The 18,405-nt window shown below is 40.5% G+C and overlaps 1 protein-coding gene and 1 non-coding gene across 8 annotated transcripts in view; both read left to right on the plus strand.

Moving 5' to 3' along the window:
- Positions 1-6,771: 6,771 nt before the first annotated feature.
- Positions 6,772-6,878, plus strand: LOC132373875 (U6 spliceosomal RNA). Its single transcript, XR_009505531.1, has one exon. It is a non-coding gene; the product is annotated as a U6 spliceosomal RNA (small nuclear RNA).
- An 8,925-nt stretch (positions 6,879-15,803) lies between these two features.
- The window catches only part of DNM1L (dynamin 1 like), a 64,501-nt gene continuing 61,899 nt past the window's right edge, over positions 15,804-18,405 (plus strand). For 5 of the 7 annotated variants that reach the window (XM_059935624.1, XM_059935627.1, XM_059935625.1 and 2 more), the window contains exon 1: positions 15,819-16,012. In XM_059935624.1, the coding sequence (XP_059791607.1) occupies positions 15,911-16,012 (102 nt within the window). In that variant the 5' untranslated portion in view covers positions 15,819-15,910. Of the gene's footprint in view, positions 16,013-18,405 lie in introns of all 7 variants that reach the window. The other 2 variants (XM_059935623.1, XM_059935629.1) reach the window with 2 other exon arrangements.

Raw genomic sequence — 18,405 nt, forward strand, 5'->3', positions numbered from 1 at the left:
TTTTCACCTTGTTTATGGTTTCCTTTGCTGTGCAGAAGCTTTTAAGTTTCATAAGGTCCCATTTGTTTATTTTTGTTTTTATTTCCATTTCTCTAGGAGGTGGGTCATAAAGGATCTTGCTGTGATTTATGTCATAGTGTTTTGCCTATGTTTTCCTCTAAGAGTTTTATAGTGTCTGGCCTTTCATTTAGATCTTTAATCCATTTTGATTTTATTTTTGTGTATGGTGTTAGGGAGTGTTCTAATTTCATTCTTGTACATGTAGCTGTCCAGTTTTCCCAGCACCACTTATTGAAGAGGCTGTCTTTTCTCCATTGTATATTTTTGCCTCCTTTATCAAAGATAAGGTGACCATATGTGCGTGGGTTTATCTCTGGGCTTTCTCTCCTGTTCCCTTCATCTATATTTCTGTTTCTGTGCCAGTACCATACTGTTTTGATTACTGTAGCTTTGTAGTATAGTCTGAAGTCAGGGAGTCTGATTCCTCCAGCTCTGTCTTTCTTTCTCAAGATTGCTTTGGCTATTCAGGGTCTTTTGTGTTTCCACACAAATTGTGAAATTTTTTGTTCTAGTTCTGTGAAAAATGTCATTGGTAATTTGATAGGGATTGCAATGAATCTGTAGATTGCTTTGGGTAGTATAGTCATTTCCACAATGTTGATTCTTGCAATCTAAGAATGTGGTATATCTCTCCATCTGTTTGTATCATCTTTAATGTTTTCATCAGTGTCTTATAGTTTTCTGCATACAGGTCTTTTGTCTCCTTAGGTAGGTTTATACCTAGGTTTTTTATTCTTTTTGTTGCAATGGTAAATGGGAGTGTTTCCTTAATTCCTCTTTCAGATTTTTTCATCATCAGTGTATAGGAATGCAAGAGATTTCTGTGTATTAATTTTGTATCCTGCTACTCTGCCAAATTCACTGATTAGCTCTAGTAGTTTTCTGGTAGCATCTTTAGGATTCCCTATGTATAGTATCATGTCATCTGCAAACAGTGACAGCTTTACTTCTTCTTTTCCAGTTTGTATTCCTTTTATTTCTTTTTCTTCTCTGATTGCTGTGGCTAAAACTTCCAAAACTATGTTGCATAATAGTGGTGAGAGTGGGCAACCTTGCCTTGTTCCTGATCTTAGTGGAAATGGTTTCAGTTTTTCACCATTGAGAATGACATTGGCTGTGGGTTTTTCATATATGACCTTTATTATGTTGAGGAAAGTTCCCTCTATGCCTACTTGCTAGAGGGTTTTTATCATAAATGAGTGTAAAAAGCTTTTTCTGCATCTATTGAGATTATCATCTGGTTTTTATCCTTCAATCTGTTAATGTGGTGTATCACATTGATTGATTTGCATATATTGAAGAATCCTTGCATTCCTGGGATAAACCCCACATGATCCTTTTAATGTGCTGGTGGATTCTGTTTGCTAGTATTTTGTTGAGGATTTTTACATCTGTGTTCATCAGTGATATTGGCCTGTAGTTTTCTTTTTTTGTGACATCTTTGTCTGGTTTTGGTATCAGGGTATATATGTTAGTTGCTTATTGTATCAATATTTAAGGTCTAGGATTACTTTGAATATGCTGACAGTAGGTTTCCTTTTAAATTTCTTTTAAAATTTCTCTTAGCATACAAATAATTCTATCCCCATATTTTGTCATTCCTCTAATCAGAAGATATGTTCTTTGTAAACAAAATACTTTGGATATTTTTAAATATATTAGCCATACTGTCACAAAATGTGTGTATGTCAACATTCACTAGGAAAATTTCTGATCCATCCCGCACTTGTCATCTGTGATTCAACCTAATGTAAGATTTATAAAATGAAATAGAAACAGGAGAAGCATCCTATTTTAATCAGAGTGGAAATTTGAACAAATCAATATCTAAAACGTTATAAAGTTACACATTGTTTCAAATTTATTAAATGAATTATGATTGTTCCTGGTTGTTTTGATATTTATTAATGATTGGTTTATTTAAGAGATCCAAGAAATGTTAATGGAATTCGAGTAGGAAAAAATCATGTGAGAATAAAAGAGATAACAAGCTGAGGAAATCTCTGACCTTTCCAACTTCCAGAGCTCCTTCATGCATTTGGTGTTCTCACAGGGAGACCAAGGGCTGCATCAGTGACCTTCATTAATGTATTTTCATTTATTTTCTTATTTTTATTATTATTTTTTAATTTATATATTTTTTGCTTATTTATCTTTCGCTGTTTTGGGTCTTTGTTGCTGCGGGCTTTCTCTAGTTGTGGCGAGCAGGGTCTACTCTTCATTGCGGTGCGCGGGCTTCTCTTTGCAGTGGCTTCTCTTGTTGCGGAGCATGGGCTCTAAGCGCACAGGCTTCAGTAGTTGTGGCTCGCGGGCTCTAGAGCACAGGCTCAGTAGTTGTGGCACACAGGCTTAGTTGCTCCACGGCATGTGGGATCTTCCTGGACCAGGGCTCAATCCCATGTCCCCTGCATTGGCAGGTGGATTCTTAACCACTGCGCCACCAGGGAAGCCCTTCATTTATTTTAGAAGTCCTAAATTCCACAGAGGACCTGAGCTTCTACTGTTTTCAAACAACAATAGAAAACGTGCAATAGAACAATTTATACATTTCACAATTCAGAACCCAAAGCAAGAAAACCATGAAACCAGTATGAGATTAGAGCAGAAAATCAGACTTCAAGCAGCCAAAGCAAAGATCAATGTCTGAAATTTAAAAATAAAATGGTGGAATCCTGGGTGATTTTTTTCCTAACTTTTCTTCTCTGTATTTTCCATTTTTTCTGAAGCCTAAAAAATATATTGAGAAGTTAAGAAGAAACATGCCATTATTAAGGAACTACTGACATTCACCACCTGCCATCATTTACTAGTCGTGGTGGCAGCAGGGCAGATTCAAACTTCCTCTTAGCTGCAGGGTATTATCTGGCAGTTAAGCTTGGCTCCACACAGAAGAGAGCATCCCCAGCTCCCGTATTTTGCATCACTATTTGTCACCTGAGCCCCTATGTTATACAACGTAGGCTGCTTAGATCTTAGAATTCAAAAGTTTCCTTGGCCAACATAACAACCAGCTTACAACAAAGAAAAATTCTTCCAGTTTCTGCCAGTAATCCTGATCTTTATGAGCTTTGAAGGAGGCCAGGGATGAGGGCCCAATGGGATATACAGGTTCCCAGGTACAGTAATAATTTCGTGCCTCTTAAAATTAGTGCTACTGAAATGCTTGTTTAACATTTACTTAGAGAAGGAAGAGCTGAGTAATAAGACTTTAGGGGCAGCTGGCAAACTCTTCTACTGTATTCTGGGTTATTCAGTTTTGGCAAGAGAGTTGTATATATTGGGTTGGCCAAAATGTTCGTTCAGGTTTTTCATAAGCGCGTACAGAAAACCCGAACAAACTTTCTGGCCAACCCAATACTTACTATTCACAAAATAAAAAGATGGAAATCAGCTGGACCCAGTTTCGCTAAAAGCAGCTTAGAGACCATGTACTGTTGTTCAAGAGTGCCCCCTGGGGGTTTTGAACTATGACAAGTGATTTTAACCACATTCTGTTCCTAAGAGGAATTCTGGTAAATACAGTTTTCTCCATATCACTGTTCTCCACCACAACAGTGCTCACTGATACCTTAGCATCCCCTACAATGGCAACATGGACAGCTCCCCTGCTGGTCCACCCCTTAATCCAGCTCTGCTGGGAATAACAGTTGACAGTGCAGCTGCTCTATGGTCCTCCCTGTTGCCTTTGCCCCCTCAATTCTGTCCCCTTATTCTCCTTCCCTTAAAAACACCAGAGTAAATTCCCAAATATGTCCACCCTGAATCCAAGGTATAGCCCTTCACAGCTCATTCTTGATCCTCAAATTATAGGTATCTGTTTATAAAATAGGGATCCACTGTTTGTAGTCTGAGGTTTTATTAGTTTCATTTAACATCATGCTCTAAGCACTGGCATATATGGCTGAGTAATATTCCATTATCTATATCATACCACACCTTCTTTACCCATTCATTTATCAGTGGGCACTTAGATTGCTTCCATATTTTGGCTATCATAAATAATGTTGCAATGAACATAGGGGTGCCTATATCTTTTCAAATTAGTGTTTTCATCATTTTTCACTAGTTTGAATAATGCTTCAAAAAAACATCTTTAACTTGTTATTGATGGTTACACCTCAATAGGTTAAATATCACAGAAAACTTCTTTTTTTTTTTATACAGCAGGCTCTTATTAGTCATCAATTTTATACACATCAGTGTATACATGTCAATCCCAATCGCCCAATTCATCACACCCCCACCCCCACCCCCATGCTGCTTTCCCCGCTTGGTGTCCAATACGTTTGTTCTCTACATCTGTGTCTCTATTTCTGCCCTGCAAACTCGTTCATCTGTACCATTTTTGTAGGTCCACATATATGCATTAATATACGATATTTGTTCTTCTCTTTCTGACTTACTTCACTCTGTATGACAGTCTCTAGATCCATCCACGTCTCAACAAATGACCCAATTTCGTTCCTTTTTATGGCTGAGTAATATTCGATTGTATACATGTACCACATCTTCTTTATCCATTCGTCTATCACAGAAAACTTCTTAGGCAGGTGGTTCAACTGGAAGGAGAGAGTGGGAGGAAGTAACACCTGACCGTTACTATGTGTGGAATTGAAAACATGCATACCTATCCCACACCTTGCTGCAATTTTGATGTGCCTGATGCTACATGTCGGCAGGTGGACAAGGATGTATAATTTTCTCCCAAATGATTCTGATTCTTCCCCTTCTTCCTGTACCTGCCCACCCCCCTTTTATGAACCACTGTAACAGTCAAAATTGAGGGAAGAACATTAGTCTTCAATGTTGTGCTCAGGCCAGACACCACAAGCCCTGTCCAGAGGAGACCTCTGTCTCTGGGCTGCTCCCATGACCTCACACCCTCCTGCTCTCCTCCCAGCTGCAGACTTCACCAAGTGCCTCTAGGGTATGTCTTCAGCCTGTCCTTGGGGACTAGAATGAAAACAGAAACAGCTATCCAGTTGGAAGAGAGAAAGGAATTAAGGTATCCATAAAAAGCCTTTCCAAAGCAGCAAAATATTTGTAAAGGAGAAAGGAAATTGTGGGGTGGCCAGGGTGTATTCCTATTCTTTGCCTCCACACACTCCAGAACAGTGGTTCTCAACCTGGTTTTTTACCTCCTTTCTCTTCCCTCCCCAGGGACATTTGGCAAAGTCTGGAGACATTTTGTCACAACTGGGATGGAGATAGTGCTACTGGCATCAAGACTTTTGTGGATAGATTTTTAATCAAACACATAAAGAACAGGAAATTTCCATGTTTTTTTTTTAACATCTTTATTGGAGTATAACTGCTTTACAATGGTATGTTAGTTTCTGCTTTATAACAAAGTGAATCAGCTATACATATATATATATCCCCATATCTCCTCCCTCTTGCGTCTCCCTCCCGCCCTCCCTATCCCACCCCTCTAGGTGGACACAAAGCACCGAGATGATCTCCCTGTGCTATGTGGCTGCTTCCCACTAGCTATCTGTTTTACATTTGGTAGTGTATATATGTCAGTGCCACTCTTTCACTTCGTCCCAGCTTACCCTTCCCCCTCCCCGTGTCCTCAAGTCCATTCTCTATGTCTGCATCTTTATTCTTGTCCTGCCCCTAGGTTCTTCAGAACCTTTTTATTTTATTTTTTTAGATTCCATATATATGTGTTAGCATACGGTATTTGTTTTTCTCTTTCTGACTCACTTCACTCTGTATGACAGTCTCTAGGTCCATCCACCACACTATAAGTAACTCAATTTCGTTTCTTTTTATGGCTGAGCAATATTCCATTGTATATATGTGCCACATCTTCTTTGGTTGTTTGGTTTTTTGATATTGAGCTGCATGAGTTGCCTGTATATTTTGGAGATTAATCCTTTTTAACATGATTAAATTAGCAAAAGTAAAATTATTGATACTACCCAAGGGTGGGTACGAGGAAATGGGTACTCCTACATACTTAAACTAGCACACAATATCTATTTAGATTTTAAAGATGCATAGCCTTTGACTTAGCAATTTCATTTCTAGGAGTCTACTTTGCAGAAATGTTAACATAACTATGAATACACAAATGTATAGGGATATTTTCTGCAACATTGTCCATAATAAAAAATTCAAAGTGATCTATCATCTACCAAGAGAAAAACTGTTAAATAAATTATAATAATCCTTATAAGAGACTACTATGCAGCCATTGGGAAGAATATTTTGATATTTTTATGTACTGGTATGGAAAACTCTGTAATACAGTAATAAGTGAAGAAAAACTATAATAAAAGGAACTTTTTCACTCTAAGTGAAAAAATAGAACTATATGTGTAGTATGATCTAATTTATATTATATGTTTGCATCTGGACAGTGAAAAGTATGAACAGAAAGAAGCTATTAACAGTGGTTCACATCTGGAGAGTATGATCTGCAGTGAGCTTTTTTATATTTTATATCATTCATTTAATGACATTGTTATGGGCTGAACTATGCCTCCTCTAAATTCATATATTGAAACCCTAACCCCCAGTGTGACTGTAATTGGAGATAGGGCCTATAAAGAGTTGATTAAAGTTAAATGGTCATACTTGTGGGGCCCTTATCTGATAGGACTGGTATCCTTATAAGAAGAGGAAGGGACACCAGAGAGCTCTCTCTTTCCACATGTGTACAGAGGAAAGCCTACGTGAGAACACACTGAGAAAGCAGCTATTGTGCTCACTTTGGCAGCACATATACTAAAATTGGAATGATACAGAGAAGATTAGCATGGCCCCTGCACAAGGATAACACACAAATTTGTGAAGCGTTCCATATTTTTTAAAACAAGATCAACACTTAAACACACACAAAAAAAGACGACGAAGAAGACGGCTATCTGCAAGGTAGAAAGGGGTCTTACCAGAAACCAGCTCAAGCTGCTATAACAAGATACCACAGACTGGTTGGCTTGAGCAACAGACATTTATTTTCTCACAGTTCTGGAGGCAAGAAGTCCATGTTCAAGGTACCAGTTCAGAAGAAACACACAACACCTCTGCTCATAGTTATTGCAGAACTAGTCACGTGACCCCAACCAAGCTGCAAAGGAAGCTGGGAAATATGAGAACTACATGAACATTTAAAGAATACCAAATATTCCTGTCATACTCCTTGTTATGGATTGAATGGTATTCCACCAGTACCTCAGAAAATAATTTTATTTGGAAGTTGTATGTTTACAGAGGTAATCAAGTTAAAAATGCCTTCAAGTTAAAATCCTTCTTCTGTCTCCTCTTAAAATGAGGGCATTAGAGTGAGCCCTAATTCAATAAGACTGGTACTTTTTTAAAAAAAATAAACTTATTTATTTATTCATTTTTGGCTGCATTGGGTCTTCGTTGCTGCACGTGGGCTTCCTCTAGTTGCAGCGAGTGGGGGCTACTCTTCGTTGCGGTGCATGGGCTTCTCATTGCAGTGGCTTCTCTTGTTGCGGAGCACGGGCTCTAGGTGTGCGGGCTTCAGTAGTTGTGGCTCACAGGCTCTAGAGCACAGGCTCAGTAGTTGTGGCACACGGGCTTAGTTGCTCCGCGGCACGTGGGACCTTCCTGGACTAGGGCTTGAACCCGTGTCCCCTGCATTGGCAGGTGGATTCTTAACCACTGCGCCACCAGAGAAGCCCAATACTGGTGCTTTTATAAAAGGAGGACATTTGGACACAGAGACAGACATGCACAGAAGGGAGATGATGTGAACACATGCAGGGAGCAGATTGCCATGTGAAGATGGAGGCAGAGATTGGAGTTATGCTGCCACAAAACAAGAAATGCTTGGGGTCGCTAAAAGCTAGGGGAGAGGCATGGAACAGATTCTCCCTCACAACCCTTACAAGAGACCAATCCTGCTGACATCTTGATTTTGGACTCTAGCTTCCAGAACTGTGAGACAATAAATTTCTGTTGTCATAAAGCAACCAGTTTGTGGTACTTTGCCACAACAGCCCTAGGGAATGAATACACTTATGTATCAAATTTATGCAGAAAGAGACTTAATACATGGAATTAGATGCTTAAGAATGTTAGAATGACTGGAAAAACAGGCTGTAGTCTAGACATCCAGGAATTACTCCCAGAACAATTGGGACACCTAGGGTTACTGATATATTTACAATCAGGAGCTGGCTCTCAGGATCTCTTCACTTCAGCCAGTGTCTGAGCATCAGGAAAGCATTATCAGAACCATCAACTCCAGAACCACATCATGCTTCCCAGGATCTGCACAAGCAAAATGGATGCCTTGTGTAACTCCTCCATCCTCTCACAATTTAGTTCAGAATTTAAGCCGTGAGTGAATACATCTGTTTTATGGAACTAAAATTATATCTGGAGCACTTTGTTGCAAATATATTGGGAAATGTAGCTTTTAGTTTTTAGCTTCTGAAGCAAAAGAAAAAAATTAAAGAAAAAGCCCACGAGAAAGAGGTTGAAATACATTTTGAACAAGCTATTCTCTTTTACTTTTCCTTTTACCTTTTTGGTCACTATTTTATGATTTATTTCTTTAACATCCTTCTTCTGTCTCCTCTTAAATATTCCTATAGCCCATTCTGCCCTTGGTCGTTTTTCTTCTTCTTTATGTTCTCTGGACAAGTGCATCTATTCTAAATTTGTTCAGGTGTCTCCATCTCCATCATTACCACCCTAGCATATATTACGATCATCTCTGACTTGAATTACCGCAATACTCCCTATCTGGTTTCCTGTTCTCCCTTACTTCATCCCAATTCAGTGGGATGGGGGTGATCTTTGTAAAATTCATAAGATTATGTCTCTCTTTGGTCACTCTTCTGATTTTCTTCATTACCTTCAGGATACATCTCTAGCTCCTCACTCTTACGAGTTCACCTCGGTCTGACTGGCTATTAGCCTTGCCACTCACCATTTCCTCACAGACCTCATGCCCTATATTTAGCTACACTAAACTGTTTAAAGCATCCAGAATGTCTCATGTCCTTTCCTTTCTCTTCATTTTTGCACAGGCTGCTCCCTCTGTCTGGTCTGGAAGTTCTTTCCCTTCTTCTTTGACAGGTCAACTCCTACTCATCCTTTAATCTAGGAAGCCCAGGCTAGGTTCATCTCCTATGTGCTGACTTCCATATTAATTCTGGTTACTTGATGATTTTCTTCCTGAGAGGAAAGAATGAGAAGAGAAGAGATTTGAGGAGTTTTGAGGAATGCCAATGAATGTGTTTTGTTCACCTTTCTATCTTTAGTATTTAATATAGTAATTAATTCTTTTGTTTTCATTTTTGTTCTGTTTGCTTTTGTTTTTGCCAGTGGTGTGAACAGAGGCACACATTTAAGACTGCTGTAGGGATTTGGATGTATATCATTTTCTACCTTTGTATTAGTTTACTAGTACTGCTAATGCTGCTTAAAAACTTACTTTTGTTTTGGTAGTAGGTCACATCCTTAGTAGTTATGTTACTATTCCTATTTCATAGATTGAGGTTGGGAGTAAGGTCACAGCTTCTTAAAGAGGATAATTAATTCAGAACTTCTTCCCTCATGCTGTACTAAGTCTAAAACAACACTTCTTAGTTCCTGACTAGCCCAGATGAAGTATATTTAATATACAAAACATTTATTCATTCATTCATTTATTCATTCATACATCCATTTATCCATTTAGTCAAACATTCAGTAACTGAAGAGGAATGAGAATAAATAAAAGCCATCAGAAAGAAACAAAAAGTCAAATGTTGGATAAACCTTTATACATATTATATATAATATACTTAGTACTTTATGATATGCTGCCTTATTCACTAATTTTGCTGCATCATTGATGTGTAAGTCTTATCATCCATCACAACTGTATAGCATTTCTAGAAAACTGGTTCTTAAAACTCAAATTGACTCATGCTGCCCACTACTGGTTAGCTGGACTGGTTGGGAATTAGAAAGGAGAGATGTTCAAAGTCTCTCCTAGGCCTGGTTGCTGAAGAAAGAAATCCTGAGTAGGTGTCCCTTCTGTTTACCACAGTGTACCAGTGAGCCTTTGGATATGCAAAGGCAGCTAACCAAGGGCTGAAAAGCTAAATTTCTCTTCATCATAAAGTGTGGGCTCTGAGCTGGTATAGGGGAGATGAAAAGGAATCTTGAAAAACAGAGGAGAAAGGAGGTTTGAAGAGTTTCTAAGAATGCCAAACAACATTTTGGGAACCTGGAGTGCAGATGTAAAGAGGCTAATGAGAAATTCCCAGAGACAGGGTAGGTGAAGTAGTTTAAGAACAGGGATGCCTAACATGTACTATTTTGTTGTTGGCATTATTGTGACGTAAAATCACTCTATTATCTCAAACAGTTAATAAAATATGCCACATGTTTTGGGGGTGGGAGGATTAAAGGAAGGGCTAAGTTCCACTGCTGTATGGGTGTGGAGTAAAGGGAAGAAAACAGTCTAGGGAGAAGAAACAAGACTTTAGTATTAATTGTGTTGTCACACTGCCCTCTAACGGGCTGTCAGTATCTCGCCGGTTTCAATTGCTGGCTTCTGAACCACCTGACTCCGCCATCTGCAGACAGTTTCCCCACACTTGCTGACAAAGTTTGTCTTAAGCTTGAGGCCTGGGGAATAGCGCAAATTGATTAAAGCTGCTTACCTTATTGTCTTTGCAAAATATGAGCAGTTTCCAAAATATGACAAAGAGGCTTCCCATCAGAGTTGTGTATTTTACATTAACATTAGATCTGCACATTCCACTATGATTTGAAGGCACTAATGATGGCAGCTTTGCTATGATTGATGATCAAAACGTTGGCATAAAATGATATTGGATGCTTATGCTATTAAAAATAGTTTGAATGATATTTTGCAAGAACTATTAAAATAATTTCCAGTTATTAATTTAATTCAAAATAAACTTTCTCATTAGAGATTTTAAGTTAGAGCAAAGCCAGCCTACTCCCTAGCAAAGTAACTTGGCAGCTGTTATGATGAGGAGTCCTATGCCAGGCCAGCTTCATTATGTTTTTGTTGGGTTTGACTGCAAATCCTAATTGCAATTATACCTATTCAGAGCTGGTTAAATCCTTGCTATTCCAGCTTTTCCAAGTGAAAGAAAAGGAAACTCCAAGTCCACTAGAGTGGTACTATGTAACAAGCATCATACTAGGTTGTAGAGATAACTAGCTAAATAAGACACCACTACTACCTTCAGTGAGCTCAGTGTTGGCTAAGGGGGAAAGGCATGTTAACTGTCATGTCCACAGTACCCCCTCCCTTTAGCAAATAGAGTGTCTGGCTAAGATCCATATGCCTAATGGTACTTGATGAATATGTGTTGAATAAATGAGGGAATGAATGAACAAACATATGTGTATAGGTTAAGAGTTTGCCAAATAGCCTGTTTTGATCCCAGCTCTGCCACATACTAGCTATGTAAGTATACTACTTTACTTAAACCCCTTGAGCCTTAGTTTCTACATCATAAAATGCTTAGCACAGTGCCTCACATACAGTAAGTACTCAATAAATAATAGTTTAATAATATCGTGTGAAAAGGGCAACAAGGAAAAGAGGGAGTGATTAACTATGGAGATTAGAATCTAAGATTATGTACTATATATGTACATTTAGCAGTACGGAACAATTGTTGGGTTTGGGGAATTTTTTTATGCTGAATGAGGATTCTACTTTATTCTCTAAAACCAAGTGGTAGGAAAAATGATCTCTGGAGTCAGTGACTCACACACTTACAGTTCCATAACCAGAGAGAGAGAAAATTATCTGGTTAACTCAAGTTAAAAAATTCTCAGAGAAGGCCCTCTTTGGGTCAGGTCAAAGGCCCTATTTGGGTCAGGTCCATCCCTAGACCAATCATCTTAACGTGGTGTGGCAGGCAGAATAATGGCCCCTCAGACATGTCCATGCCCTAATCCCTGGAACCTGTGAATTTTACATGGCAAAAGATAGGATTTGTAGATAGGACTAAAGGTACAGACCTTGCTATGGGGAGATTGTCTTGGGTTATCCAGGTGGGACAATCTAATCATGAGTTCTTAAAAAGCAGAGAACTTTTCTTTGCTGTGGTCAAAGAGACATGTGATGACCAGAAGAAGGGTCAGGGTCAAAGAGATGTGACATTGTTAGCTTTGAAGATCTTGGTAGGGGGTCAAGAACTAGGAATGTGAGAGGTCTGAAATCTGGAAAGGGCAAGGATATTGACTCTTCCATAGAGGCTCCAGAAAGGAATGCAACCCTGATGATACTATGATTTTCGCCCAGTGAGATCCATGTTGGACTTCTGACCTACAGAGATGTAAGATAATACATTTTTGTTGTTTTAAGCCACTAAGTTTGTGGTAATTTTTTAAAGCAACAATAGGAAACTCCTACCCCAGGGAAATAGGGTGGAAACTTAGTTTTAGTTCCTCTCCAGATTCCCTCAACCTCATCTGCCCTGAGGAAGCTTGCTCAGTGAGATCTCCCAACAGCCTCCACCACTGCCCACCCTCCTCATTCACAAGAATACAGGGGTTTGAGATAATGAGGTAGATGATGCAGAGAGAAGCGGAGATAAGATGTAGAGAGTTCTGATGCTGCCTGAGCCCCTGGTTCCAGTTATTTTTTGAGGCCAAGGCCATGTCAACCCTATGGTTATACAAGTTGGTTAATTCCTCTTTTTGAGTTAAATTAGTTAGTTTGAGTTAAATTTCTGTGACTTGCAACTAAACCATCCTTCCTAAATCATAAACCTACAGTGAGGGAGGGATGGCTGAAGAAGAATTTTTAAAAAGCCTTTGGAGGGATTTCCCTGGTGGCACAGTGGATAAGACTCCATGCTCCCAATGCAGGGGACCCAGGTTCATTCCCTGGTCAGGGAACTAGATCCCACATGCATGACACAACTAAGAGTTCACACGCCACAACTAAGGAGCCTGCGTGCCACAACTAAGACCCAGTGCAACCAAATAAATAAAAATAAAAAGCCTTTGGAGACAGAATCTGATAACAGCTTAATGTGATTTCATAGCAACCCACTCAAAAACAGATTATTCTACTTTAGATGAGGAAAGACATACTAATTGGCTAAGTGGCTTTCCCACAAGCAAGAGTGTTCTGAAATTAAAATGTGAAAATCCAAATAGGTTTGCTTTGTTTGCTTCCAGTGAAACACACTGCACTTAGCGTGTCCTGCCTTATGTTAAAAAAAGTCATCAAATTAGAGCCACTCTTTTTCAAGGCCTCGCCCCTTCCTATTTCTGCAGCCTCAAACACTTTTCTTTCCTCTGTGAGCGATGAACTCAATGCTCTAGAGTCTAGACAAGTACTGGACAATCCTGCTTTAACCTAAGTGATGGTGGGGGTGACAGGAGGACTTTTGAGCACTGGCCATTTGATCATTCTTCCTTCTCCTAAAAAAAGAGAATTAAAAAGCAGTCCCTATTGTTCCTGAGGCATGTTAATACAAGGCTTTGTATGTTCCATCCCAACAGATATTTTATAATTTAAATGGAAATATATAATGCCATCCAAAATTCATGACATTTCGCTTTTTGAAATATATGTGTGCTTGCTCTTTAAACTTTGCCATTAGCAAATTAAAAAAAAGACTATGTCCTTTGGTGCCACAAATAACGGAAAAGCAGTTGCATCGTTGTTGCCCCAGGGCACCTTGCCCCTATGAAGCAGTTACTGGTTATGCCCATGGAGCTTCACTGTGAGCCCACCCTCTCCTTTTGTCTGCCTTTTCTTCTTGGAAGGAATATAGACTGCTCAGAGAAAAAGAAGAGAACAAAAGTTCCAGCAACGGAGGGCTGAGAAACAAAGTGGGTAACATCTGACTGTTATATAATATAATCTTTGGTAGAAAATAAAAGGACTTGGAATAAATCTCTTTGGTCTGCTTTCTGTTTTTGGAGTTCTGAAGTTCTTGTCTCATTTTGTCTCTGAAATTAAAACAAACAAACAAACAAAAGAATTAGAGAGAATGAAATGTTCATAAAACTTGATGCCAAAACACCACTAGTGGACCTTCAGGTCTTAGCATAGATGATATTTAATTCATTTGTTCAAAAGTATTTATTGAGGGACTCCCCTGGTGGCTCAGTGGTTAGGAATCCACCTGCCAATGCAGGGGACACGAGTTCAATCCCCGGTCCGGGAAGCTCTCACATGCCACGGAGCAGCTAAGCCCGTGTGCCACAACTACTGAGCCTGTGCTCTAGAGCCGGTGAGCCACAACTACTGAGCCCATGCGCTACAACTACTGAAGCCCACACACCTAGAGCCCGTGCTCTGCAACAAGAGAAGCCACCGCAATGAGAAGCCCGCACACTGCAATGAAGAGTTGCCCCTGCTCGCCACAACTAGAGAAAGCCCATGCACAGCAACAAAGACCCAACACAGTCAAAAATAAATAAATAAAATAAATAAATAAATAAATAAGTATTTATTGAGTGTCTGTCATGTGTTCTGTTGAACAAATCAAGCATATTCCCCAGGGCCACTGTGTATGGCTGTGCAGGTTAATGGTACCCAGTGAAGTTGTGCAAGGCACAACTTGCACTACTGGAGGTAGTCCTCACTCTCAAGGAGATTATATCTAGTGACTTCTAGGAAGTCTTGCTTGAACTTTCACTCCCCTCTCAGACTAGAAAAAGCACTCCATAATAAACCCAGTCATAGCACTTTACCCGTTTGTCTATAATGGTGTCATCCTCTGTTAGATTGTAAACTCAGAGTGTACTGAGTTTGGGACTATCTTGTTTGTCCCTTTCCAGGGGCTAGGGATGCATCAGTGAATTAAACAGTCAAAAAGTCCCTGGCATCTAGGAGCTGATAATCTAGAAGAGAGAGAGGGTAAACAAGTTCAGTATATAGCATGTTAGATGGAGATACACACTATGGAAAAAAAATCAAGTAGGGAAGGGGTCTTTCTCCTCCCTTACTTTGGATCTTTGCTCAGATGTCACCTTTTTTTATTTTGAGAGAGGAAACCTTTGGAGGTTCACAGTGGAGGAGAGATACTATCTGTCTAAAAAGAAAAACATTTAGGAATAGAACAGTAAGCACACTTAGCAAACAGCTAGGAAGGCAGTTATCAGCTCTCCACTTTGCCAGGAATCAGGCCACAGTGAATAAAGGCTTATATAGAATATAGAGAATGAGGGCCCAGCCCTTGCCCTCTAAAACTCTGACACTTTCAGATTCTTTCTAAACACATTTTAACATCCTGGAGAACCCTCGTGTTCTAACCTGAGCTGGTTTTGCATTGTTGCAAAACAGCACCTCACATCTTTTAGTATCAGCCTACAGACCTTTCGTACGTAGCTAGGGTGTCTGAGGCTATGGAGCTCTTCTCTAAGCCTTTCTAACTCACCCTACTTGAGAAAGTGTCCTTATCAGGAAATGACGTCCTGGATACCAAGAGACTCCGTTATACTTAACACATATTCCTATCCGGAATTTTCACACTGGTTTTGCCTCGAGGATAGGCATAAATGTATCTCTTCCTTCCGACTCTCTGGGCCTCGCTCCCTAATCTTTTGACAGGAGCCAAGGAAGCATCCTCGCCCCAAGCAGCTCTCTCTCCTCGTAGGCCACTCACCCGCGCCGCGCAGCCTTCTGGAAGCTGTAGGCCCCAGCGGTCCTCCATGTCAGAACTACAACTCCCGGCAGCCTTTGTTTCCCCACACCTCCCTCTTGGCGCATGGCCTGTCGGGAGGGGGCAGGTAGCGGGGGGGCGGGGTCCAATGGGTGCTGGCTCCCTAGGAGAGGGCGGAGGAGAGGAGGAAGGAGGCGGACTCTGGGTCCCGGCCCCATTCATTGCCGCGGCCGGCCGGGCGGGGGTTCGGTATTTTCCGAGTTATGGAGGCGCTAATTCCTGTAATCAACAAGCTCCAGGACGTATTCAACACGGTGGGCGCCGACATCATCCAGTTGCCTCAGATCGTGGTGGTGGGAACGCAGGTGAGAGACGAGGGTGGCTTCCGCCCAGGCCAGAGCCCGGGGCGCGGGCCTGGACGGGACTGTGGCAGCGCTTGCTCCCAGACTGGCCGTCGCGGCCTGTGGAAGGAGGGCGCTGTTGCGCCTGGGAGCCCGGGGCTGCGTTCCACTGGGGCTGGGAGTCCAGGGCCTGGCCCGGAGGCGAGGGGCGGAGCCGGCGCGGAGGTCCGGCGGGTCCCGGGGGCGGGACGGACGGGCGGGCCGTCCGAACTGGAGTCCGTCGGGACCGGGCGCGGCTTCGCCCGCGGGCCGCTGCTTCCAAGGGCGCCTGGGGGACGCGCGGGGCACTCGGGGCCGCACTGGGCGCGCGGGGCGGGTAGCCCCTTCTTGATTGGTTTCAGGGCGGCGGGGTGTTTTATTTCCCTCCTTGCCTTGCTCAGGGGCTGCGGAGTCAGTTTTGGAACTGAGGAGTCGGGGCCGAGAAGGCCGCTACTGTGTGCACCTGAGTGTTTTCCTGCAGTGTAATCCAGGTTTCGAGAACGCCGAAGCAGTTAAAAACAAAAAAAACCCCAAACCAACTTGTACTTGGAGTTTGCGGGTGTTAGGAGGGGTATCCAATTTTTCTGCGTAGGCTGTGGTTTTTGTCCTCCATCTAAATTGGGCATCAAGGTTCTCTGGTCCTTTCATGTTGGCATTTCTTATAGATAACACATTTTTATATGCGGAAATATTGAAGAAATAAATGTTATTTCTAGAAGTGACAGAGAAGTATAAGTTTCATTTTTTCTGCCTGCTGCTTTTCTTGGTTGAAGAGTAATCAACCATAGGCCTTTTAAAATTAGAGTTCAGAGAAACGCATTTTAGAGATTACTTAGTATATTGATTTTAAGTGCTTTCCTTTTTTAATGATGTTTTCTATTGGAAAGGGGACGGTTTCCTCACTTTCTACGAGGTTCATCGCTACATCTTGCTACAAAATTGATGTGTAGGGTGTAACTATTTTGAGAGGGAACTTAATGTTAAAAATATAATAGAGTATGTCCAGACACTGGAAACCTTGGAAACCATAGACATCCTAAGGTGGGCGGGAGGGACTTTTAAATAGTTAAAGCAATAGAAATTATTTCAGAAACACATTTCCTTGGTTGGCCATGGGATTGGTATAGATTCTGCCCAATCCTGCCTTAATATTTGTAATGACTAGAGACTCTGGATCATCAACATAATAAATTATGAGAAATATATTTTTTGAGTATATTTTGTTTACTGCTGTGTTCCTATTCCTAGCTCTTGGAACAGTCTGGGGTATGTAGGAAATGCTCCATAAATACTTTGAATGAGTTACTAGATAGTATTTTTAAAACACTGGGGCTTTTATCATCAAAACCGATCTGTTTTTGTAAATAAAATTAGAGGAGATGATATAAATTAAATCTTCTTGGCTAGTAATTTGGAAGTGTTTCCTAGCTGTAGACCAGAAACTTTCCATATACTTTTAAGAGAGTCTCAATGCTTTTTAAGCATGAAGCAGTAAAAGAATCAGAGCTATAGTGTGTCAGCATAAATAGTTTAAAATCAAGAAGGATTTTTCTTACATGAAATAGAATTTATTTCAGTGAGTACACCTGTTTGCAAAATTGGGGAGGGGACAGGGTAGAAAAGTAAAGATTTCACCATTGTGAAAGGTATTAACATATGCCAGCAAAAACCATCCTAGTAGTGATAATTATATGCCACTTTTGCATGTTGATGTTTGGAATTACTCTGAAGGGAAATATTCAGTTTTTAGACTTGATTTAATGAGGGTTATCTCCATTCATGTCCTTATTAGCTGAAATTCAGTCCTTTATTATTCAGGTACAGAAGAAATAAATAAGAATAGAAGCAATGTCTTTTCTCCCATAGTTTCCTCAATATGTTGGAAAAAAACCTCTTGATTTGAATACAAGTACAACACTACTTTGTCATCTAGGCTATTTAATGTTGTGTAACATGTATATATACAGCACCTCACATTCATATTTAATGGAGTAGTGTACAGTGAGTGAGTTCCAGATGTAGTAAATATTCTGTACGTAGTTCAACTGGTAAATTTCTCAGTGGCAGTGATCATGTCTCTGTCTTACACTTTACCTGTACTTTAAATGGCTACAGGTCCCATTTCTGGGAACTTTTTATAACAGTGATTCTCAAACTTGAGTGTATATAAGAATTACTTTGAAAATAAGTTTCCTGGACCCCATCCCCAAAGATTTTGATTTTATAAGTCTGGGGTGCTCCAGACACGATAGCCGATTCTGATGCAGATGGTTCATAGATGTATATAGTATATTAGTGAGTCTTTGATTTTATCGTGCATGAAACTGGAAAAAGCAGGGAAGCCTAGTCTAAGGGCATACTGCTGTTAAGTAGTAGCT

The sequence above is a fragment of the Balaenoptera ricei genome, chromosome 10 (assembly GCF_028023285.1).
Source record: "Balaenoptera ricei isolate mBalRic1 chromosome 10, mBalRic1.hap2, whole genome shotgun sequence".
Classification (NCBI taxonomy): domain Eukaryota; kingdom Metazoa; phylum Chordata; class Mammalia; order Artiodactyla; family Balaenopteridae; genus Balaenoptera; species Balaenoptera ricei.